The sequence below is a fragment of the Sinohyriopsis cumingii genome, chromosome 16 (assembly GCF_028554795.1).
Source record: "Sinohyriopsis cumingii isolate HCF-2022 chromosome 16, ASM2855479v2, whole genome shotgun sequence".
NCBI lineage: Eukaryota > Metazoa > Mollusca > Bivalvia > Unionida > Unionidae > Sinohyriopsis > Sinohyriopsis cumingii.
This window is the reverse complement of record NC_142976.1, coordinates 12,728,758-12,755,500: the sequence shown is the minus strand read 5'-3', so window position 1 is coordinate 12,755,500 and position 26,743 is coordinate 12,728,758. Positions and strand designations below refer to the sequence as shown.

Here is a 26,743-nt window from a genome sequence, read left to right as displayed (position 1 = left end):
TGTCCCTTATTGACAGTTATCCTTATTATAGCAGTAGCAGTCAAATGTGATAATATATCGAAGAGAAAGTACCACTGAATGTTGTCCCTTATGGACAGGTGTCCTTTATTACAGTGGAGGAGATTATAAAAGACAACAGAGAAGGTACCCCTAAAATTTTGTCATTTATGTACATATATCCTTCTTATGGTGTCATTAATTGTATTTCAAATCATAATGATATTCAATTCATTAATTTTACCCATTTAATAATGTATCGAAAAAAATAAGACTTTGTACAAGCAATAATTAATATAGCTTTTAAAAAGTACACATTACAAAAATTACTGCAGGATATCAAACAATATCACTTGTTTTGCTGTGGTAAAACTGTTGCAAGCAAGACAGTAAAATAGTTCAAATAAACAAAATAAAATGAATAAATATTTCCTGTGTTATTTCTCGTCTAGCTCCTTAGGGATCTTTAAATAATGAATAATAAAATTTCATGTTTTCAAACATTTCATGTCATGATATATATTTTTATTATAAAAATTAAACAAATTTTGTTTTTAAATTGACTGATCACATCTTCTAAGGCAGTTTTTAATTTTAAATAAGTGAAAAATTGTAAATGTTATAAAAAATTGCATAACACAAGTATAAACATATGTAAATCAATGAGAATTTGTATGCATGATGGATTTACATATATAGATGAATAAAACAACAATTAGAAAAACATCCTTAGAGGTTCTTACCTCGTCTGACTGTTTATCATCTGCTAATGTTGAGATTAAAACTGGGAAAACCTGATCCATGTTGCGGAATGTCTGAAATTTTAAGAAAGCGGTTTTAGATTAAATGAATAACATAACCCTTTAGGTTTCTATCAAATTTATTTTTATTTGTTGTCAAAGAAATTATGAACTGTTCAGATTATTTTTATAAACTTTAAGCATTATATCATATTAAAAGATGCATTATTTGCTTAAACACAGATTACATTGAATGAAGTATACAAAAGACAAAGATTAAAAACATCAGACACATTTACGTCCTAAAACTTACAAATTGAAAACTCATTCTGACTTTGTCTAAATCTGGCCACAACCTAACATATATATTTAAGAGGAAAACAATATAGACCTTTGATCTGTCATTGCATAATGTTATGACAGATCAGTGTCTCTCTTGTTTGTTCTGCTGATTAATCCTATCAATCTGCACACACCCAGATCTAATTGCACATTATGTAATGGGAGATCTGGGTCTGTGCAGCTTGCAGTTGGATTCAAGCTTTAATAAAGTATATATGGCAAATGTCATTAGTTGTACATGTTACAACATTTTGTATAAGTGCTGTAACTCATGAGACACACAGTGAACTAACTCATGAGACACACAGTGAACTAACTCATGAGACACACAGTGAACTTGATTTTGGACAAGGTCAAGTCCAAAATACAATTGTATATAATCATGGCGAACAAACACAAATGTGAATTAAATATACATAACAAAATATATGATAAATTACAGATGCAAAAAATAGGACCTATAGGAAGTTACATTCCCAGAATAATATTTTATAATTACATATGTGATAATGGGGTGTGAGGACTTTATTGTAATGTGATAACATATTAAGTATTCTCAAGGAAACATAATTTATGTAAATGTTTTCTTTTCCTGTTGAAATCATGATTCAGTCACATTAAAATTGTTTGGAGAATAGGTATGACAAGGAGGAAACACATAATCATCCAACTTGTAACCTTATTACTGTTTACATTATGATATAGTTCCTCTTGTGAACGATAAAACCACTCTCTGAAAGAGAGGTGTCACAATTATATCTAGTGACATGTCATTACTGTGATGCCTTAGACAATAGTAAGGAGAAATAAACTTTCTTATCACTCATGGATGCCAAAACGTTCTTGCCACTCAGCAACTGAAGATAATTTGGGGGTAACAAATGAGTTCACTCACCCTGTAAGGTAAAGCCAAGGCTAACATGAAGCAGGTCTTGTACAATAGCATCATAGCTTCTGTTTAAAGGCTCAAGATCTATCCATTGGGAACATTGTGAGTGATAAAGGCCATTGTAGATTACACTGGTCAAAAAGTTAGAGAAATCTTTGTCATGGCCTATATCCAGTTGGTGTCTATTTCTTCTCACTGAAGAGTCAGGGAAGAAATTAACCAGTTTTGGAACTGAAACTTGCAAAGGAACAATACCCTGCCCCTGCAGCTGCATATAAAAAGATGCCACTTTTCAAAATGCGCTTTCAAAATGGAACACCTTCTAGTGCATGAGATCCCATCTCTCATGACTGAAGTGCTAAATTCCTTACGGGGATTTCCTGATGATATCCAGGTTTGAAGAAGTCTGCCGAACATGGGTAGAAGACCTGTAGTCTCAGCTGTCTGAGTAAGTTGGGATCTTATAGGTTGTGTACTTTCTGGATCCAGGACCTGTCTCATTTCAGAACATCAATCAGAATTAGGGCAGTTTGTGTAACCCTTGATCCCATCCCAACTAAAAAAAAGAATATCCCATGCCCCAGTTTCAGGATCTGGGACTGCAACACAAAGGCTAGCAGACTATGGTTTCACCAAGTCATGAAAAGACCAACAACAGATGCCTCACCACCACCATATAAAACATAAACCAGATAGAGAATTCATGACAGGAGAGACCAATAAGTGTACAGAGACTGATTTCTCCTGGATAAGAAATTGGCTTGGACATTGAACTTACCTGGTATGTATCTTATCTGTACAGTGATTCAAAGCTTGAAGCATCAAGAAGTAAATTCCCTGACCAGGATATATAAAAAAAATAATAGATGGTAACAGTGTTCTGGGATTTGTACATCCTCCTCCTCCATCTCTCCATACTAGTAACTAAGTAGATCTAAACCAAAATTCAACAATATAGAAAAATTAGATCTGATCCACTGATTTCTACAAGTATAAATCTTTCATTCACTGTAGAAACCTGTCTTTTGTTTCTTATGACCTTTCTTCAGGGAAATCCCACAATTGGAATCAGGGACCCCGAGTATCCGAGTGGTCTAAAGCACCCACCATTACGGATCACTGCTATCTCACCTCTGTCTGCATGGGTTCAAGTCTCGGGCTCAGCCAAAGTGGGTATGTGAGAAAGCCTGCCAGTAGTTTCTTGTGCGCCAGTGGTTCTTTCCAGGGTTTTTCCATGTTCTTCCTCCACCATTTATACTGGCCACCATGTATAGCCTATCTTGTGCGGAAAAATGGCCTTAAACCCCACAACAACAACAATTGGAATCAGAATCACCAATCTGATCTTCACAGCAAGGCCACCATTAGCCAGGATAATTTAGTGAGCCCACTTTCTACAATGACCATTAACAATATGATTAATTTAAAAAACGTAATATGTGTCACACATTTTTATCTGGAAGTGGCAATTACAGAAATAAATAGAACGCACACTACCAGTAGACTGTCATCACAGGTCAACCACATGACTATGTCAGTGCAAAGACAAAATCTGCATCAAAGGCTGTGTAGAGACTGCTGGGTCAAGCCAGTACAAAAGACAACAGCCATGTACATGAGCAATGATGCTGGATTATCTTAATTACTTACCCAAGAAGAGGTAAGAACAGGTGCCCTTTGCATCATAGGGGTTTGAATTAGGTAACAATATGTTAACTTAACAGATTTATTTTTTAAAGGATATTCTTAAACACTGAAGCGCATCAGCATTATTGTGTATTGGCAGCTAATACAATTGATGTGGGTTGAAAGGAAAGCGTATCAGGACCACTATGGTAAGAGGCTACAGGGAGAATACTGGATGGATAAACAAAATCTGAAACTCCTCCACAAAAACTTAGATCATCCATTCATTGTCTGAGCATCCAAGTTTAATGGAAATGAAGTCTAGCATATAACAAGGCAGCAAGACGAGAGTCACTGTAGCTTACTGAAAGCCTGGGTTGAGGAGAAAGTGGGCTTCCTCCACCCTTTATTAGACTGATTTGGTACTGTAAAGGATCCTGCCATTACATTGTTAAAAAAATGAGAGAAAAAACAATATTTTTGCATGTTCTATCCACATACTGAAGAAACCCAGTCTAGTGGGGACCAGTCCAACCCAGTCTAGTGAGGACCAGTCCAACCCAGTCTAGTGAAGGCCATAACTGTTCCACTAGTGCAATGACCAGTGCAATGATGCATGCAGAGTAGCTGGATTAAGAATTGTGATAAAAACAATGGCTAACATGGTTGTATAACAAGCTGTAAGTTCATTACCCAGCTGTTTTAATTTGGAAAGCCAAAGACATGATGTTTTTGAGGTGTTTTAAGTCACTCTGATCAAATATAAGGTGACCCATGATGGCACACGAGTCTTTGATTAAAATTGGCCAAACTTTGGTAGAGGTGAGATAAAATGGAGACCAACCAAAATATGATTTTGGCAGAAACACTAAAGTTTAAGCATTTTGATCTTTTTCTAAGGAATATGTAATTATGGCACTCAATGGTTCTTGGTATAGTCATGTAAAAATGTGCACTATCTCCCAATGTAAAAAATAGTCATGTAAAAATGTGCACTATCTCCCAATGTAAAAAATAGTCATGTAAAAATGTGCACTATCTCCCAATGTAAAAAAAAAAGTTCAGCAATGCTTAGAAATCAAAGTTTACGTGGGTGCAGGTGAGTATCAAAGTCTTGAGTTTGCACTGTGTGTTTCATGCGAAGTGGATTTTAAGATGGAGAATGAAACTCAGCCTATGCAGACACAACTGCATAGGAACAATAATTCTTCAGTAAAAGGAGATATGTTGTGGATCTATTTGGGAGGAAGATGCACCAGCTGCAATATACAAGCAGTACTAGTGCTAGGGTCTTCATGTGTAAAAGATCCAATGCACCCTCCAGCATATTGTATGAAGTGACTAATGGAGTTAGGAGCCATGATGGCTCAGCGGACAGCATTCTGGATTCATGATCAAAAGGGTGCAGGTTTGAATCCTACCACTAGATCAGCATGGGCTGGCTACCATGGAGTGTCGTTGCAGAAGTAAAATTACTGCCTTGCCATTCAATAATGCTAAGCTGTAAAACATCAAAAATCTTCATTTACCATATGTCAAAGTATGAAAAATTGAGTGGGGAAGACTTTAAGACATCACCAATAAGAATGCATTTTTCAACCATAACTAAATCCTCCGAGTATGTTATAAATTATAACAACTGCTTGAGAAAATTCAAGAAAGTGGTGGGCATGCACTTTTTATGGCATGGTATTGTTTGAGGTGAATATGGTAAACATGTCTTGCAAACTGTTTTAAATAGAGAAATTCCTTAAGAGAATTTAAATTTAAAGATACTGAGTACTGTACAGCAAAGAAAAGAGAGATCAATGATATTTTGGCAAGAGCAGCAACATTAATACAGTGTTAAAGTGTTTTTCCTTTGAAGTCAATAACTCCAAATACAGCAAGAAAAAGAATGCTTGTTTTATAATAGAAACTGACATATCTTGAAAAATCTAATAATAACAGTACTTCAAAAATCTTACTACACTGCATTACTAAGATATAACTGAATACTTTCCAAGCTTATAAACTTCCGTGTCTGTGTATACAACATAGTAAAGAAACAAAACAGGTCATAAGTATAAGGAAAGATAACGTATGTTGTTTCATGTTTTCCACTATATATGAGGTTATCATTCTGCATTACAAACACAGTAAAAACTAACACTTATGTTGTTTGAAATACTGATATAATATAATTAAAGCTGATGGTTGACTGATTGTCATCAAAAGTGAACCTATTTCAAATGAAATTATGCTTTCCATTAAATGTAATCAACATTCTGTTCTGTGGATTTAAAAAAGAAGTTGTTGAAATTTTTGTTGTTGAGTAATGGTGATTGTATTTGATGACAAATCAGCTGTACCAGTTTGAACACTTTATTCTTAAATAATTGCTGTATTATATTACTTTTAAGGTATTGTTGTAATCTATTATTTTTAAGTTATTGCTACATTATATTACTTTTGAGATATTGTTGTATTCTAATACTTTGAAGTTATTGCTGTATTATATTACTTTAAAGGTATTGTTGTAATCTATTATTTTTAAGTTATTGCTACATTATATTACTTTTGAGATATTGTTGTGTTCTAATACTTTGAAATTATTGCTGTATTATATTACTTTAAAGGCACTGTTTTAATCTATTACTTTTAAGTTACTGCTACATTATATTACTTTTGAGATATTGTTGTATTCTAATACTTTGAAATTATTGCTGTATTATATTACTTTAAAGGCACTGTTTTAATCTATTACTTTTAAGTTACTGCTACATTATATTACTTTTGAGATATTGTTGTATTCTAATACTTTGAAATTATTGCTGTATTATATTACTTTAAAGGCACTGTTTTAATCTATTACTTTTAAGTTACTGCTACATTATAGCACTTTTAAGATATTGTCTTATTACATAAATTTCAATTTCCTGCTGTCCATTTGTTGTAATAGTACTGGGACAACACTTGGTGAAGTTAGAAAAAGCGAAAGTTTAACAAATGGTAAAAGTTGGTTTTGTCAAGTACCACATGGGTCAAAATGATTATATTATCAATGTAAAAAGAATGCTTAGAGACAATAATAGAACTTTTTCCTGATAATTTGTGATGTGTGTATGTGATTTGGATTTTTAATGTAGTGTAAACAATTTTTCAGTCATATCACTATGATGTCTGCAGTGTGACAGTTTATAGTGATGTCTAGCACTGGGGCATCATGCCACTGACATGTAGCATCGTGTCCTGCCCAGTCACATTATCCTGACACCAGGCCGACCAGTCCTAACATTAACATCTTAATGCTGAGTACCTAGCAAGGCAGCTGTTAGTACCATTTTTATAAGTCTTTGGTATGACTCGATAGGGGTTCGAACCTATGACCTCCCATATCCAAGGCAGATGCTCTAACCACTAGAAAACTGGAGCGGTATAATAATGGATAATGTCACTCATTAAGCATGCCAATTATATCACTAATATATTCATTAAATTCACAAAAAAACATTTCACAAAACTTAAATCGATATAAGAAATTTATGTATCATTATCTAAGTTGCCTTCATTTAGTTTTACTTACCTTTTTTGGCACTCTGTTGAGAAGGTGACAGAACCACTTCAGTGATGCAATCCTGGTCTGAAAGTCTTTGTGATTCACCATTCTACAGAGGACATCAATTACCGAGGCTACATCCAGCTGCAGGGCACTACAAAGTAAAGTCATAATTTAAGTTCAAAGTCTGAAAACTCTGGCATTCTATGCGTTTCATTAGAATGTAGTATTTTTTTAAGAAATGTACCGATATATAAGTTTCACTTAATTCTGAAAAAGAAAGTTTGAACTTTTACAGAAAGAATTATTGGAATGGATTCTTCAGTTTACAGGGTTAAAACTAGGTAAGCCAGGGTCAGCAAAAATGACCTATTTTGAACAAATTTTGAACATTCAGAGCTCTCATTCAAGAGACAAACATGGTGAGAACCACATTGATATTTCAGTACAATTATGTACATGTACATCTTGATTATATGCTTATATCTCCAATATACTCCAAGATTTTTTGTTCTTAACTGGGACAGAATAAAATTAACCTTTCATTCTCTGAATGTTAATAAAAGTTTCACATTTACTTAATTTAAAATAGCTTAAAATAAAAGTATATTTAGATATTTTACATTAATGTTCACAACACTTCAAGCAGAAAGAAGTCTTCATACAACTTGTTTCATGGTTGTTTTTACTGAAATGCAGTTAGCTAATAAGAAATGCATGTAAGATTGTAAATTTCCCAATGATGGTGTGTATGAGGAAGGGTTGTGCTGGTCTACTCACCTGAGGGAAATGAGGGTGGATCCCAGGTGGAACACTCTGTTGGGGCAAGAAGGTGCATAATATCATCAGAAAATGTGATGCTGGGGATTTCATTTGTGGTTGGTTCTATACTTTTAAGGATTAGGACAGTATATTAAAATCATTAGAGGCAAGCAGATAAGATACTAATTAAGTGACTTTCACTAGCCAAGTGGAGAATATAATCAGAAGGAATAATAAAAAGAATATGCATGTAAATATCTGGATAGTGCAGAAGCCTTATATTTATGGATGTCACCTAGCATAACTCTATACTCACTTGTAAGTCAAGTCCAAATGCAAACAACAGAGACCCGGATCCACTGTCTCACAATGCACTGGTAGATCAGTGTCTACACTGTTTAATTTGCTGATTACTCTTAGTAAACTGCACAGACTCAGATCTGCAGGCACATCATGTAACAGCAGATTTAGGTCTGTACAGTCTGCAGATTTAGGTCTGTACAGCCTGCAGTTGGATTCGATTTGTATGTCAAGACCATATAATTATGGTCAAAGGAAGCCCCCATCTGTATACATGTACTGTTAAAAAAATGAATCAGGGCAATGATGTCTATGGATGTCAAATCTCTGCCACTCATTAAGCATTTGCCAATTATATCAGGCAGATAACATGGATGATGTCAAAAAGATCTTTATATCATCCTCAGTCACAATCATCACAGGTTGAGGGTGTAGCCAAGATGTAAATTTTCTTTCAAATATTTGTGTAGGTTGGAAGAAATGATGCTTTTGGCATCTTTGACTCACAATTAGTCCCTGAGAATTAAGCAAATAGCAATACTTTCAAACAACAGTGATTTTCAGGCCTCTTCATATCGCTATTTCTGCTGTACTCAAAATAATGCCTGCCTACCAATGCCACATGCATATATGTGTACAGGACCAAGGGCTCTAGTAATAGTGCTGCAAATTCACACTCTATGCTGACACTATTGTACAAATTCATACTCTATGCTGACACTATTGTACAGATTCACACTCTATGCTGACACTATTGTACAAATTCACATTCACACTCTATGCTGACACTATTGTACAAATTCACACACTATGCTGACACTATTGTACAAATTCACTCTATGCTGACACTATTGTACGAATTCACACTCTATGCTGACACTATTGTACAAATTCACACTATATGCTGACACTCTATGTTGTCAGGCACTATTGTATATTTCTGCCTCAGTTTTGGCACGGAGCAAAGAACTCAAATAGCTTTGTATGGATACTAGTGGCTCTCAGCTGATGTAACCAAAAATCAGTACACCAATTTATTCTGACAAGAGTAACCCCAACTAATGGCTGTGATAATATGGCTGTACCTAATAATATTACATTCAAATCTTGTAAAGCTGTTGAGATAGTAGAAAATTACAAAACTAAAAACGATAAAAAAGTAGACCTCTGACAGTTGTGCTCAAACTAAGATGATATATACAGTAACATCTTTTACAGTCATCACAAAAGGAATATACATTACTGGTGATATGTTCAATTCATATATTGAAGGGAAAAGAAAAACTCAGAAGCAGTGAAAATTCAATCACAGAGCTGACATAAAGAAACTGTTCTTTCGCAAGTGATGACCCTAAAAGAATATAAATTAAGGAATAACAACCTCATTTTTAAAAAAAACCATTTATTAATATGTGTGCCATGATAACTACTTTTTCAATTGATTGTATAACTATAGTTGGGTATGGTATCAATCCTTACAACTGTCACATGTGCAGTTACATGTATTGGACAAATGGATTACTGTTAGCAGTACATCTGCATACATTTGTGTTTACATTAAAATTTGTAAAACATCTTCCTTTAAACAAATTTACACTGAGAAAATTAAATTATTTCTGTTATGCCACCTTAGTTTGACTCAATGTGTAAACAGTATTTCCTTGACACACAAGCACATCATTGTTCTGCATGAACAGTGAAACCTGTATATATGGGATTGTTGATGTAGATTACAAAATTGTCCTTTGCTGTCAGGAGTACTTTATATACAGGACAAGTACTCTTGCGAAAGAGTAGAGGTTCTAAGGGATAATAGGATTCTTATGAAAAAATTTACTATTAATATTGTAAGAATGAAAATGCAGCACTGAAAATGTCAGAACTTGGTAGCAGTAAAACCAAGTAATGAAACGTGTAATAAATTAAATATTAAACAAGATTTGTATTGAAAATAATTATGCAATAACACACACTAGGACTTTTAATCCTGGTAATCAAGAAATAATTTAAAGGTTAATATTTTAAAATAATTATTTGAACAAAGTTAGCTTCATCTAAAGGTCAAAGGTCAGCAACACATTATTCGATTCCAACACTTGATAGTATCATCAAGTGATTTTGGACAAAATCAAAATGTTCTCTTTTGTATTATATACTCTTAATTGTAACCAAGCATATTCATTTTTAAAGCAACAATTGCACTAATATAAAAAGCATGGATTTTTTAATTCAATCAATCTGGACCAGAAGTATATTAGCTTTTATGCATTAGTTACCTTCAAATGAACCGTTTTCACTAAAGTCATACGTCATACCATGAAATGTCAGGATTTTAATGGAGAAAACTAATAACATTATATTAAATCTGAGTCAGATCTGGTCACCCATACTCATTCATAAACATTTTAATTTACATGAAGTAGAAGTAAAAGATATTTAGAGTGCCATTCTACTTATTAATTTATTAGTAGGTACACATCAACATACTCTTTTCTATCTAACTGAAGCAAGATCGTATCAGTTATTAATTCAATGCTAAGAAAATCTATAATGTAATTAGACTTAGTACAAAAGGGTCACAGTCTTCTGAATGCAAGCTGTCAAAACAAGTTGGGCTTCATAAATCTGTATATATCGGCTTGTCACAAACTGCAAAGGAGATAAACCTGTAAATGTCAATGTCAGAAATTAGATGATGACAAGAGAGTGTGATCATTAATACGATCAGAAGAAAGTACCAATATGTTGGGAAAAAGCACGAGAATGGCAGAAGGCTATGCCTTTGTTCACTTTCTGCACCAATTATTAAAAAAGTACTTCCTTGATTGAAACTTTCATAACTGTCTCAGGAATCACAATGCTCCTCATCTCACCAGACATCAAGGATTATAACTCAAGTGATGTTATCAAGTTGTGGCATGCTGCTGGACCAAGAAACAGAAGGTATCAGATTAGACCAAGAAACAGAAGGCCTGAGACTAGACCAAGAAAAAGAAGGCCTGAGACTAGACCGAGAAACAGAAGGCCTGAGACTAGACCAAGAAAAAGAAGGCCTAAGACTACATCTGATAATGAATCAGATGCATATACAAAAAATTAATATAAACTTTCAATTAGTCTTGTTCATAAAATACAGTCATTATTGTTTTGAGTTGTTGTTAATGGATACTAAATGCTGAATCAGAAAATGAACTTGCATTACAGTGTTTCCCTTTACCCTCATCTGTGCTTCAGAGACCCCCAAATTTTTAAACTGACCCCCAGTTTTGATACCAAAGTTTGTTTTTTACTTAGTCTGACCACCAGTTTTGACACCAAGGAGATTTCTGACTCTCAGTCTTGCACCCCTAGGGGATACACTAGCAAACTGCATTCACTTAATCAGTGAACGGTCAAATATTTATTATAGTGATCCTGTGGTTTTTGTGAAAAAAAAGTCTTAATGTAATGCCCTGGATCAAACTAACTTAATGATTAAAATCACTCACTGATATTTCTAGTAACACTTTTCCAGCTAGAATAATCTTGTAAATCATTATTATCATAGCTATCATCTGCCGAATCATCATAGCTATCATCTGCCAGTATTTGCTGAATTAAATAGTCATTTAAATAGTATTTGCTGAATTAAATAGTCATTTAAATAGTATTTGCTGAATTAAATAGTCATTTAAGATGAACCAAGTTAGGAGTCACCAATTTGGGGTTTTCAAAGGCAGCTTGTGTTTTATAAATGCATATCTAAAACTTCTGTGATAAATGTGAGGTTAACACATGACAATGTTTGTTCCAGTGCCCAGCTTCCCAAATGAATTTAGTTTAACAATCATAAATGTCAAGCTGAAGTACGCAGCTGTTTAAACTATTGCTTACATGAACAAAGACATAGGTAGCGACAAGCGCTAGGAGACCTTAAATTGGCAGTGCGACTTATGTCACGACAAGGACTTTAGTTCAATAAAAATTGTGTACTGTGCAAAGTATATTCTTCCATGTGCCACTTTCAACTAATTTGCAGGAGTTCTCACACATCACTATTATCCAAGTGCAAAACTTGGTATAAAGTTTGTGTGATTCTTGCTCTCACAATACCTGGCAGCATCTCGGACTATGTATGTAGTCAGGATCTTCCTAAAGCTTTAAAAAAGCCATTAAAATTAATTCTGCATAAATTACTCAATAAAACTGTAGGAAAAACCACCTGTCTATTTCTTCTGACTCAGTGACTTTAGCTTCACCACTATCTAACTTCTCAGCAACATCTTTTCCTCCCTCCTTCGCAGGTGTGTTTTCAGGAGAGATCCCCAGGGTGGGGGTAGGATTATCATCCACTTCCTCTATCAGGTTCATCAGAGATGAATTCAGTTTTTCTGCAGCCTCTACAACACTGGGGGTACAAAAATAATAACAGACTGAAAGCCAATTATGGATGCCTTAATAATAACAGACTGAAACCCAATTATGGATGCCTAAATAATAAGAGACTGAAACCCAATTATGGATGCCTAAATAATAACAGACTGAAACCCAGTTGTTGATGCCTTAATAATAACAGACTGAAAGCCAATTATGGATGCCTAAATATTACTGAAATATTGCAAAGCATTATTCAGAATGTAAATACGTGTAAAATCATTAATAGACAAAGTCAAAGTTACATATATATAAATCATATTTGGTATATAAAAAAATAACTAATAAAATTATATTACCTCAATTACATATCATAACTATTTTTTAAAAATTCAATAATTTCACTTGAAATCATTATGTCATTAACCTCAGAAAGTGCACTGCACATAATCTTTGCTCTGAAGAAATATCATGTAAGCTGTAACTAAAGTATGGTAACATGCGAAACTGTGCATAATCTTTGCACTGAAGAAACATCATGTAAGCTGTAACTATGGTAACATGCGAAACTGCAAAGATCTACATCGAAACTTACAGGGTTATGAAGAACCATTTTAAACCAATCAAATCCCTTGAAATTTATCTAAGGCAAGGTACTAAACTATATCTCTATATTATACACTTACCATATATACTTGTGTATAAACCCGATTCATGTATAAGTCAACCCCCCAAACACTAAAAAGTGCATGACCTGCATATAAGCTGACCCAAAAGTTGGAGACATCTCAAGATGCATGTGGTAAGTTCTAAATGCATTTAATTAGGTAAACTTACATTAGCAAAAAATACTAATATAACTCTCTTGAGGTTGGCATGTACAATTATTATGCAGAAATTGTATAAATTTGTTTAAAAAGTCAAGAAATTTATTAATTTTCTGTTTTCTTATTGGATTTGCCTAATTCAGATTTGTGTATAACTTGATCGGACAATGACAATAATTGAGCATTCATATGTTGCTGTAATACTACCTCTCTCAGTTGACTCAGTTATTGTTTGTTTATGCATTATTGCATTAGACTTTTTATATCAGTGCACCAGTAATTATATTTTTATTTTGCCTTGCAACTGTAAATACCTAACTCATTAAAATATTCTCCCAGTATGACAGCAATGAACAACAATTGGGTCTGATGCAACGCTCACAATTAGACTAGTGAGTGTAATGGTGCCACCGCATGTACATTGCATGTTTCAACACGCTGAATCAAGTACATTCCGCTGAATCAAGTACATCTGCTGGATCTGAATCATGGGTGCCACTGCACTAAACTGTAACAATATCTCCAAAATACAATAAAAAAGTTTCAGAAATAATGTTTCAAAATTATGCTAATACCATACAAGCTGAGTTTCAGTTTGGTTTAATGCAAGCGACCTTACACCCTGTTTTACAAAACTATGGTAATCATGCTAATATTATGGAGTGAAAGGCAATAACACATCAAAGTACTAGTATAGTTGCCAGTCAAAATTCCCTCTTAACCCAAGCCAGTTTCAGGGTGTTAATGATTAATTGGCCCACATTGCTGTCAGAAAATAAAAGACAAATCCGCCAATTATAAACATAGGAGATGCCAAAACATCAGGCTTTCCATTGTGTGAAAAATTATGATTTTGTTCAGCCAAAGACAAGTAAAATAGATTGATGATGATCTTAGTTGATCCATATTCAGAATTTTAGCCTTTATTATTACCATACTTTCATGAACATGTAACAATTATGCTGGTTGTGCCTTGTACAACTGAACATGTGAACCTTTTCACAAAGATTACCTCAATTTGAAGCATCATTTATATCATTGAAAAAGAGTAAATTGTGAGCACATGTTATAAATGATATTTAAGCTTCAAAGATTAAAAAGAGACCAAAACATTTAAACAAACAGTGGCCACATCTGATGTTTTCCATGCATGGGAAAGGCATGGTCAGCCAGATCAAAGTACTTATGTCACGTTAACTTCCTTTTCTTGTCTCCAAATAGTGATAAATGTTGCCTCATTTTTCAAGTTAGCTTATAGGCCTGTTCGATAAGGGTTGTTACCGCCCATAAAAATAGACTCCCTTGACGAGCTCTTCAGTGAATTGAAAACAGACACCGTATGCACGAAATTACAATCTCTATTTCCGGTGAGCAATACCCCCTTACGAATGCGTCAACTTGAGTGTTTAAATTTTGATAAAAGTGTGATAGCGTGTTTATGTGTTTCACAGACTGAATTTATATTATTATCATTAAAATTCAACACATAACACATAAATTCTCCTATTTAAAGCATTATTACTATTGTTACTGTTATTATCATTATTATTATTATTATTATAAATCCCAATACACATATTTAAATATATTCGTTGTTATCTTGGCAAACTTAGATAATGTAATAATCAGTTTTTAGTGAAATATATTTTGCTTAGATGAAGAGGAATATGAATTAGATTTGTCAGGAGATGACACATTAGAAACAAAGCAAATTATCAGTTCTGTCTGATATGTAATAATAATGTGCTTTTTAAAAATATCAAATACATGTTTGAATTAGATTCTGAATGCCAATTGTTAATGAATAAATCATCTTATATACTTGTATATACTAACATGAGTAAACAAAACCAGACATCATAGATTTCATGTTTTGTTTTCTGTCAAAATCCAGTCCCTAGATTTACCATAACAAAGGGAATTTCCGGAACAAAATTGAAATTACCGAAGAAAGGTCAAACTTAAAAGTTAGCAGTATTGTCCATGCAGAATAAATTATATGTATAATTGGGCTCTATGCTTCACATCTATAGTATTAGCATCGAAATATGTGGCACCACTGCACCAGTGCAAAACGGCATGGGTAGACGCATGTAGCAAGCATGTGAAGATCGGTAACGTTCATATAGGAAAGCATTAGGGGAACAGACAGACAAATGAAGAAGTAATTAATAGCATATCTACAAATATTATATGCTGTTTTAAAGCTTGAAATCTTTTCTTCAAATCTATTGAATTAGCATCAAAATATGTGGTACCATCGCAAAGCGGCATGGGTAGAGGCACGTTTGAAGGATATGAAAATCAGTAAATTTGTATGCGATACTGATTAAAAAATAAAAAATAAATTTAGCTTGCATTTTAACACATTTTTATTAGCATAGATCGATTTAGACTGATGAGAACTTTATAAATTGATATCAAATGAAGATGTGATTAATAAGATATATACACACATTATATACTGTTGGATAGCTTTAATTCGATGCTTTGTTGGCCTCTATCACAGCATATAGATTTGCTCGCCGGAAGAGCGTTGTATCATGGGTAAATTAGGGGACTTAATAAGTCAAGGGATGTAACAACCCTTATCGAACAGGCCTATAGGTGTGCAGACCTGAATTTTAATTGTCAGATTTTTTTCTTCTTTCTAAAATGGATTTTGAAAATTATTCCCAGCAAAAAAGCAAAATGTGCAGTTTGGGAATTTTAAAACAGACTTGAAATGGCAGTGATAATTTTATTTGCTGATAATTTGACTGTTTTCATGTGTTTGTAGACATGTTTCATTTATATGTTCATCTGACAACCATCTGAAGTCTTACATGATAACATCACTGAGATGTTGCATTTTTCAAGTAGTGAATGTTACAGTGATTATTTTATTGTCTTCATTAAGTGTTACTATATTGCAATATGGGTTTGGTATGTGACAATACAGTGTGGGGCATATTGTTGGACCCTTAATTTTAACTCATGGCCACATCACTCATTAAATATCATGGTTTTTTTTAGTACCACACAATGAAATTTATCTTATTTACATAGGAAAAGAAAATATCCTTTATTTATTTTAATATCAAAAGAAACACTCTACTCGATAAAAACTGAATTAGTTTAACCCCTCTTCATAAGTAAATGATAATAAAGATAAATATTCAAATGTTTTGGTCTGAATAAAATTATACAGGGACATAACTGCGTGGAGGGCTTGGGAAGGTTTGCTAACATACTGACTGGGTAAATATTATCACACAAAAAATAACCTGCATTTGAAAAATTGGTTCTTCATCAAATATGCTATCTGATCAGAATATGTCAGAAGGATAGGAAAGAGCATGACAGTTACATCCCCTTACCCTGTTGTCTGCCCAGACTTTAGTCTCTTAAAGTATATGAAGTGGCTTCATTATGAAAATAATATTGACTAAAGTTGGGCCTTGGCATATATAAATGTGGGTCACATTTTATGCAAACACAAAACTCAAGGAATTCACTCTGATATAGTGTGCCAAAACATGCAAGTGATCTTCCTCCACTGAATTTTCTCAAAGTACCTGGCGTACCACTTCAGAGCCCTGACAGAATCCTGTAGACACTCTTGGGATGAAGGGTCCAAAAGTTTGAAAGTGGTTTTAAGATGCAGTATAGCATGTTCATGTCACTGAAAGCTTTGGCAATCATGAGTGAAACCAAACCATCGTGACAGAATTAAGGTCAACTGATATGGCATGGAGCTTGATTATTCTGCATGATGTAGCCAGATCAACTAGAAAGCTGGCCATCTATGAGAAGCAAGTCAATGAGCTGCTGGACAGAGGCTCAAACTGTTTCTTGTTTAGCCACATTAGAATTCATTGAAGCCAACATTTCAAACAATGGGTCAGAGCTTTATGTCTGGAGAAAATGAAGTTGACCAAAAGCACAAAGAGGTCCTTGATTTTGTACATTGTCTTGGAAAGTAGCTATATGTGGTACGATGGCTTTTAATGGACTGAAGTGGTTTTGCTAGAACCACTGAAAAAGCTCTACACTTTCCAAGTTAATGGACTTCCAGCCTGAGTGATCCTGTCAACCTATTATATTGAAAAGAGTTTCTTTCTAAGGGCTTGCTTGATGTGAAGCATGCATGCACCTGCATTCCCGGTTGTTTAAGCAGGTGAGAGAGCAAAATTCTCCTGGGAATCTCTGCTACTAGATTCAGAAAGTCATGATTTCTCCCAGTTTAGGGGAGCAATCAGGACAAATCGCAGGACTCTGGGATGTGGGAGTGTTGGGCAGAATTCCAGCTGGAGAAGTGGGAACACTTCCTCAATTGATACATGGAGAGCCGAGTCTTCTCTTGCCATCCTGGGTCAATGAACGATGACTCTGATGTTGTTGGATGAATGGGGATATATGGATTCCTCCTGTGATGGTTGCAATGAGGGTGCTAAAGAGGTATTTTGAGTGGAGCTGTGTAGGAGAATGTAAGACTTTCCTTATTCGAATATGGTTATTTCCTGGAGTTTGGTCAGAGCATCCTCCATCATTCTTGGCCAGTATAGAGTATACTGACAGGCAGGCTATGTCTCCAGGGCAGAGCTGAAGCTATTACAGGTATTTCAGGTTTCAGGGTGCATACAGAATTCTGAATGATAAATTCAAAGACTTTTCCCAAACTTTCAAGGACCACAAGCATAAATTTCCAAGACCTATTTTCACTAACATTTTGTATACAAGTTATGTTATATGAGAAAACAATGAATGCAAAATACTACAATACTGTTTAATGATGAAATTCAAACTGTAATTAATCAAAAGAAAGAAACCAGGAAAACTTGACAACATCTAAATCAAACAACGTTGGATTTTTTTTCTTCTGACTATGGAAAGAAATTAAAATGATTGGGTATATTTCATTTTTCAAAGACTTTTACAAACCTCAGGGTAATCTGCTCATTTTTCCCAAACTGTAAAAGACATTTAAAGACCATAAGAATCCTGGGTTTTGGGCATAATCTATTAATAGAAATCATGACTCAATATACTTGGAACTATGATCAGTGTACCTGGATCATGAAATATAAGTCTTCTGGAAAAGCTGCAATGTTACTGAAGTTGAGCTGTTCCAAGGCTGGTTAGATAGCTGTTCCAGGGCTGGTTTGAGTCGTTAGCTGTTCCAGGGCAGATTTGAGTCTTTAGCTGTTCCAGGGCTGGTTAGAGTATTTAGCTGTTCCAGGGCTGGTTAGAGTCAATAGCTGTTCCAGGGGCTGGTCAGTCTTTAGCTGTTCCAGGGCTGGTTATAGTCTTTTAATAGCTGTTCCGAGGCTGGTTTGAGTCTTTAGCTGTTCCAGGGCTGGTTAGAGTCTTTAGCTGTTCCAGAGCTGGTCAGAGTCTTTAGCTGTTCCAGGGCTGGTTTGAGCCTTTAGCTGTTCCAGGGCTGGTTTGAGTCTTTTGCCGTTCCAGGGCTGTTTAGAGTCTTTAGCTGTTCCAGGGCTGTTTAGAGTCTTTTGCTGTTCCAGGGCTGGTTAGAGACTTTAGCTGTTCCAGGGCTGGTTTGAGTCTTTAGCTGTTCCAGGGCTGGTTAGAGTCTTTAGCTGTTCCAGGGCTGGTTAGAATCTTTAGCTGTTCCAGGGCTGGTTAGAGTCTTTAGCTGTTCCAGGCTGTTACTGGCTATCTCTGGCAAGATGCTTTAAAATAGTACTGCAATTTGTGGATACCAAACTTATCCAAAGCAGTATAAGCCATATGGTGCCATGTGTGTTAGGGGGATGAAGTCAGATACTGGCTATCCCATGAAAGATCACCATAACAGCTGCCAGGAAGACTCACATGTGGTCCAGTTAGGCTTCTGTACCATACAGGTACCGGTTCCATAGAGCTTTAAGGTCTGGCTACAGGTGAAAGAGGGACTGGGATTGTGTGAGATGCCTGTGATGAGAGTGCCAGATATAGAAGTTTTCTTCTTCACTGGTAAATTTCCTGCCTTCAGTCACAGCCAAGAGAAAGTTGTTTATAGAGGCAGCATCAGTGGAGACACTAATGGTATCTGAATTTCTAACCATCTTTTCTCTACTCTCTCACTGGCCCAAAAAATTTGCTTGGTGGAAATGATATCTTCTATCCATTCAGGACAAATGTTGATTTTATGTTCCAAATTGCAACAGGGCTGAATATTGTCTGCAAGTTTGAACCACATGCTATCCCTGCATTCAACTCTGCCCACATTACCTGGCACTGTAATTAGAGCAAAGTAAAGGCGTTCACAGGTGAAAATCAGTCTTGTAAAGTATCTGTGCAAGGGCATGATAATACAGTGTGACCCCACTATAACATGGTGGTTTGGGTCCATATAACTGATCATGTTAGAGACTGAATCATGTTATAATCAACAAAATCAGTTAGCTGAAGAAAATGATATATGTATCTAAAAAAAGATGGCCTGGGTGGGGATAATAAAAGTGGGTGCAAACATTCATGATAATAAGTCAAAACTAGTCAGAAATACACTTATATATTGACAACTTACATTTGTGTAGTACAGTCCATAATGCGTTAAGTACTGCACATGTATATAAAAAATTCCATGAATTCAAGTTCAGATCACATGCTATAAAATTCATGTATTGTTAGAAAATGCAAATAACATATATATAAAATGACAGTCCTCATTTGATCTATATCCCATTGTAAACAAACATGTGTCACTAAACAATTCACTACCACATTGTCACCTGTAGCAAGTGGCTATAGATGTTTACATCCTACATGTACTTAAATTGGTCATCTTGTTGAGGTACCCAGGTGATGAGGCTATTCATAGGGAAATTAAAACATGTGAACAAATTAAAAAGTAACTTGATGGCCAGATATATAGAGTTTCAAAAGATAGGAAATTTAATTTGTGTTTTATGCTGCCACTGATGGCAATTGTAGGCATAAACATTTTTCCTGCAAAAAGGAAATTTTCTGGACAAAATAGACATCTTCCAGTCACCTTGGAAAATGCAGTAATCCATCAGAATGAATTGCATTTAATTTAAGTTTGGTGCTGACTTCCTCTGATGAAAGGTGCTTTATTTTGAATGAAGATTGTAGTTGGTATTCTTTGTCGAAGGGTGCATTTGGAGGACCAAACAAATGCCAAACATCAAATAATTGCAGAACATTAATTGAGACTGGTTTTTCCCCTCATTTTCTTAGAATTTATACAGAATGATCGCTACTTCAAAGATAATCAGTTTTCTTTGAAGTTTCAGCAAAACAACTTTTTCTAGGTATATTTTTAAAAACATTAGCTACCAATTGGTTGATTGTATTGGTTTCTGTTCTTGACTTCAAAGGTTGGTCGATTGTAGCTGGTCTGCTAGCTTGACTATTTGAGTGACAACATACAGTACTCAGGCCAGATGCCAGCATAGGCGGATTATGATATAACAATGCACTGCTAAGATGGTTTGTCAATATGAACAAAGGGTTTATTTCAGGTAACAATAGATAGATTACAGTGCATTTTATATCCAGGTTTTTTGCTTCCTTTCATGGTGCATTTGAATTTCTCCACTCCAAACCAAAGACTGTATATACAAGTTTAATCAGCCAATAATGTTGTCACAAAAAAGTTGCTAGATGGTATATTTTATCGCCAATATGGAAAAAAATTGCAATTTGCAAAATTGGTGAAACCCAGCACAATCCCTGAATAAATTTGATACACGATAGTTTTCATACTTTTAAACATAAAAAAACATTTTTTCTTGTACAAGAAAAATACATGTATACAAAATTTCAGAAGTCGTAACATGATTATCTTATATTGGAATTCATACACGATCTCTTCCCCAAAATAATTCTAAACTTTTTAATCATTATATTTTGTACTTTTAAAGCAGAAAAAATATTTTATCATGTACAACAAAAATACATGAAAGCAAAATTTTGGGAGCCATGCCACAATCATATATCCCAATTCATGTTGTAATGGAGAGTGCTGTAGTGGAGTCACACTGTACCAATGTAATCATTCAGGACAATTAATGAAATCTCCTGGAATGTATAGGTACCAAAATATGAATAAAGGACTAATTACTGACCAGATAAGCAAGGAAAACTGGACAATAATGGAATTAGTTTGTAAGGGAATAATTGCACCATGAAGTATACAAATGAGGTTGATGTGACTGGAAGTAGAGAATGAGAAAGGCAGAAAATAGATGGAGTATACTTCCCTGAAGAATTGGCTCCAACAATGGAAAGGCTCAAGAAGCAAACTTTGTAGTCTTTCATAAAAAGCATGCACACTGGCACAAGCAAGCAGTAACTGATGACTATGTGGTTTTTAGCAACAAGACCTATATCCCAGAGGAGACTACTCATCTGACTTTCTAGTTAAGTAAGCAGATGAACTTTTATCAGAAGAGAGTTATAACATCTTTTTAGTTCACGAGGACTGGATTTGCAGGATAGTGGATGCACTCCTTAACTTTATGTATTATGATTGGGTGGCGTATTTGAAGTAGAATGGGTAAAATTTCTAAAAATCTACAATACAGAATCAATATCTCAATATAAATTGCATTCATTTAAAAGGTCCAAGCATCAGTAAGACTAAACTATGGATGGAGGCTATCCACTGTACCTCCTTTTTGTCTTTGTTTCTATGTCATTTGTAGTGAGATTGGGCAGGATGGCATTAAGAACTCCAGATACAAATGGTAACATGGCCCTGTTAGCTCGCAGAACAAACTCATTTAGCCATGTGATTGCAGTGTAGCTGATCAGATCATCTGAAAAGAAATGAAATTCTTTATGATTATCACCACAGCCTAGAATCACGTAACCTAGTGACAACACATTAACTCTGCAGTCAAGGGATTGAAGTTGGAACCTTTGCATATGGGGGATAGTTGCTGCCCATCAAAGATTGGTGGTTTCCCACTGGATCACTATTTTCTCCACCCGATGAGGCAACTGACGTTGTAACCAGTCGATAAAAGAAAATTTTGACATAAAGTCATGCAAATTTCTTGTACTACTGACATCAAATAAATAAGTTTAATTTTAAAAAATGACACAAACCATAGGAAAAAGTGGTATTATATACACAGAAACAAAAATGTTTATTTAAAAATTAAAAAGCCACAACATTTGTAACACTTTTTTATCAACACCTCCACTGAGAATAAAAGAGTATCTTTGAAATATCAGTTCTGTAGTAAAATGTTTCTTCACAAATACTTACCCAATCATAATACATTAGGATTAAAACCACATCCATACATATCCAGTCCTCCCAAACTTGTATTTAGGCGGCACTCACCAGTTATTATGTACTTTTGAGAGAGTGACGTATGTAAGGTGAAGTTGTTTGCATTTAAAACATGCACAATGGAGAGAATGTTGGCATACCTCTATGCTACATTAATGTAATGTGGATGGTATTCCTTTGGATATTGTGCTTTTGGAAATTTTACATGATCTAAGCACACTGCTAACTAAAATGACTGCTTCCTTGTGCTAAAAAATCAGCCTGAATTAGTCTAAAGTACACTATCCATAGCAGCTATTAAAATAAGGAAAATGAATTTTGCCAGACTAGACAATACCAGCTTCTGAAAGTGCAATGAATGAATTACCAAATATATAAAATGTAAAAAAAAGTTATCGGCTCATTTTTATACAATTTACCTCTTAAGTTCAGGAAGTGAAAATGACCAAGTAGAGCTAGCACTTTTTTGAAAGGTGCACATCTGAAGTAAGGCCAAGCTGTATACTCTATAACCCAAAGTACACCCATCAATCATACACCAAACTAAAGGGAATGTAAGGTTCTTTGAATTATACCTAAGATATACAAGGTCTTTTTTAAAAAGCCAGTACAACCAGTGAGGAAAGCAGGGGAAATTCTTTTTCTTTAAAATTCCAACCCTATGCAAAATGTGAAACTGTAGAGCGCCACTGTAGTAACAAAAGTGCTAGGAGTCATCTGCTCACCTACTTGGGAGTCAGACAAGAGTGATCTTCCCTGGAATACTGGGATTGGCACTGCCTCCCATCCATATTGGGGCACTCACCAGTTAATATGTACTTTTGAGAGAGTGACGTATGTAAGGTGAAGTAGTTTGCATTTAAAATATGCACAATGGAGAGAATGTTTGGCATACCTCTATGCTACATTAATGTAATGTGGATGATATTTCTTTGGCTATTGTACTTTTGGAAATTTTACATGATTTAAGCACACTGCTAACTAAAATGACTGCTCCCTTGTGTCTTTATGTATGTACATCTGTAGTCATGCACACACCCCTTTGTTGATAATGGACTTGTCCAGGAACTGAAAATGTATCTCGAGCATGTCCGTCTATTATAATGAAAACTTCAGTTAAGCATGAAACGCGCAGAGATTATGACGGTGTTAAGGCCACTCTACTCACAGTCAGGTTAGAATTTATAAATCAATGAATGAATTGACTAAGTTCCTTGCACTTTTTATCACATTAAAGGTTTCCATTATTGAAATCAGTGTTTTTTTATATGTACAAACGAACGGGTTGGTATAGTCAGACTATATATCCAAATCTAACAACCTTGGGCAATTTTATTTGTGATCATGGAAAGAAATTAAATTTTTGGTTTATTTCAAATTTCAAAGACTTTTAAAGACCTCTGGGTAATCTGCCCGATTTTTCCAAACTTTCAAGTCCTTGAAAATACTACCTCATTTTTCCCAAACTCTCAAAGACCTTCAAAGATGAGTATGGATGTACTTGATTTAGCATTCGATGTACATCTTCCAGTATTCCATCAAATCAAGTGCCACATAACATTGGTCACGATAAGGACTTTCTGCACTCTCAGCAATAGATACATGGGGTGTAATGAAGTGAGCATATTGGTGTCAGTTTTTTTTACAAATGTTAAGAATGCAAAAGTTTTCTTTCCTCCATGGATCATGTTAGGCTACATCTTCATAACTGTGCAAATACAGACCTATTATCTTAAAAATTTAAATACCATATGGTCAGTGCTCTAGATTAAAGTATATGTGAACATGACAATGGTAGACAGTAGTAGCCAAATGTTTAGAGTTATATTTTTATTACAAAACATTACTTTGTTTAAGCTATTCTATTAAATATAAACAATAACATAACAATTTGCTTCAAAATCAGACATTCTTAACAAATATACACATTTTTCTTTCTTTTTTTCCAGTCGTAAAATGATGCTTCTTTGATAAAACTGCAAACCCCTCCCACTTTTAAAAACCAAGTAGTTATGTAAGTGCATTTACTAAAATTAAATGAAATATTGCTGTGTTACAAATTTTTACTAATATATTTTAACTAAAATCTATAAAATCCTGATTGTTACATGCTCTGCACCTAAAACTTCATAAAAAAACTGAAACTTACTGATCATTATGGTGTTTTACAATGGTGTCCAGGTACTAAACTTGGCCAAGAAAAGACGATGTAAAGTCTATCACAGCTGGTCTATCATAATAAATTACAGGGTAGTAAAATGTTTTGATCAACATGTGAGGACTTCCATGTGACATAACAAAGCACGACATTCAATCTAATTTGCACGCTATCACACATTTTCACATTGATTTTTGCTGTATGTATTTTTTGGGGTGTGTAAATAATAATCTTATATGGAATTATGATGATCTAAGTAGGGTGAATTATCACCATTTAAAAGTATGTGTAATCAAATTCTAAAATATGGTACCCATCACTGAATTAGTTGGAACTAAATGCTCACATTATCTGCATAACTTGTATTATCGTACGGACACACTGGAATCTTAATCAAATGATGCTGATTTAAACTATTGCATGCTCACAGAATTTAAAGCTTTGGAAGATGTGTTGCCCAGTAAAACTTTTTATTTTGTTTATTATGTTTTTGTTTTTTCAGGTGATTTATCGGATGGTGGCTGTTATCTTCATAATCAGACTGCCAAAAAACAAAATGCAGCAGAATAATCAATGGCTGTTATCATAGCCTATCTAAAAACTAAGTGAGAAGCTTGTCACTAAATATTATTTGAAAACGTAAAGTCACTGAGAAAGAGCTGGGATTGTGATAACGACAGAAACTCGTATTCCATTCCATTTTATTGCATGATTATCCTCCATTAAAATGAGAGAAATAATAAGCTCCCATATGAAGGATGCCATCTTCTCTCAATTTTAGAACTTACACTTGATTGACTCAGATTATAACAGTGCACTGATCTAGTTCTTTGCCCTATGCATGAATGAAGTGCACCCCATGTAATCAATGTCAGTGTTGTTCAGTGACATAGGCCAGTGTTAATCTGATAGTAGATCTATCACACTAGGTAATGGCATGATTTATGTCAGTGTTGTTCAGTATCATAGGCCACTGTTATTCTGACAGTAGTTGTAATACACTAGGTAACAGCATATGAACTATATCAATGTTGTTCAGTGACATAGTGCAGTGTTATTCTGAAAGTAGTTGTAATACACTAGATGACAGCATATGATTTATGTCAGTGTTGTTCAGTGACATAGACCAGTGTTATTCTGATAGTAGCTCTATCACACTAGGTAATGGCACGACTTATGTCAGTGTTGTTCAGTGTCATAGGACAGTGTTATTCTGAGAGTACCTCTATCACACTAGGTAATGGCATGATTTATGTCAGTGTTGTTCAGTGTCATAGGCCAAAGTTATTCTGACAATAGTTGTAACACTCTAGGTAACAGCATATGAGCTATGTCGATGTTGTTCAGTGACATACTGCAGTGTTATTCTGAAAGTAGTTGTAACACACTAGATGACAGCATATGATCTATGTCAGTGTTGTTCAGTGACACAGGACAGTGTTATTCAGAAAGTAGCTCTATCACACTAGGTAATGGCATGATTTATGTCTGTGTTGTTCAGTATCATAAGCCACTGTTATTCTGATAGTAACTCTATCACACTAGGTAATGGCATGAGCTATGTCAATGTTGTCCAGTGACATAGGCCAGTGTTATTCTGAAATTAGCTCTATCACACTAGGTAATGGCATGAATTATGTCAGTGTTATTCAGTGACATATGCCAGTGTTATTCTGACAGTAGCTGTAACACACTAGATGACAGCATATGAGCTATGTCAATGTTGTTCAGTGACATAATGCAGTGTTATTCTGACAGTAGCTGTAACACTCTAGATGACAGCATATAAGCTATGTCAATGTTGTTCATTGACATAATGCAGTGTTATTCTGATAGTAGCTGTAACACTCCAGATGACAGCATATGAGCTATGTCAATGTTATTCAGTGACATAATGCAGTGTTATTCTGACAAAAATTGTATCACACTATGTGACAGCATATACTCAATTACATGTAATA

General features: G+C 34.7%; 1 protein-coding gene across 3 annotated transcripts in view; it reads right to left on the bottom strand.

Moving 5' to 3' along the window:
- Positions 1-26,743, bottom strand: part of LOC149779957 (protein VAC14 homolog) — a 79,678-nt gene that overhangs the window by 25,862 nt on the left and 27,073 nt on the right. For 2 of the 3 annotated variants that reach the window (XM_089936665.1, XM_089936668.1), the window contains exons 8-12: positions 21,995-22,142; positions 12,396-12,581; positions 7,913-7,948; positions 7,160-7,286; positions 741-812 (exon numbers count right to left, since the gene is read on the bottom strand). In XM_089936665.1, coding sequence (XP_089792791.1) covers positions 741-812; positions 7,160-7,286; positions 7,913-7,948; positions 12,396-12,581; positions 21,995-22,142 — 569 coding nt within the window. The remainder of the gene's footprint in view (positions 1-740; positions 813-7,159; positions 7,287-7,912; positions 7,949-12,395; positions 12,582-21,994; positions 22,143-26,743) is intronic. The other variant, XM_089936666.1, reaches the window with a different exon arrangement.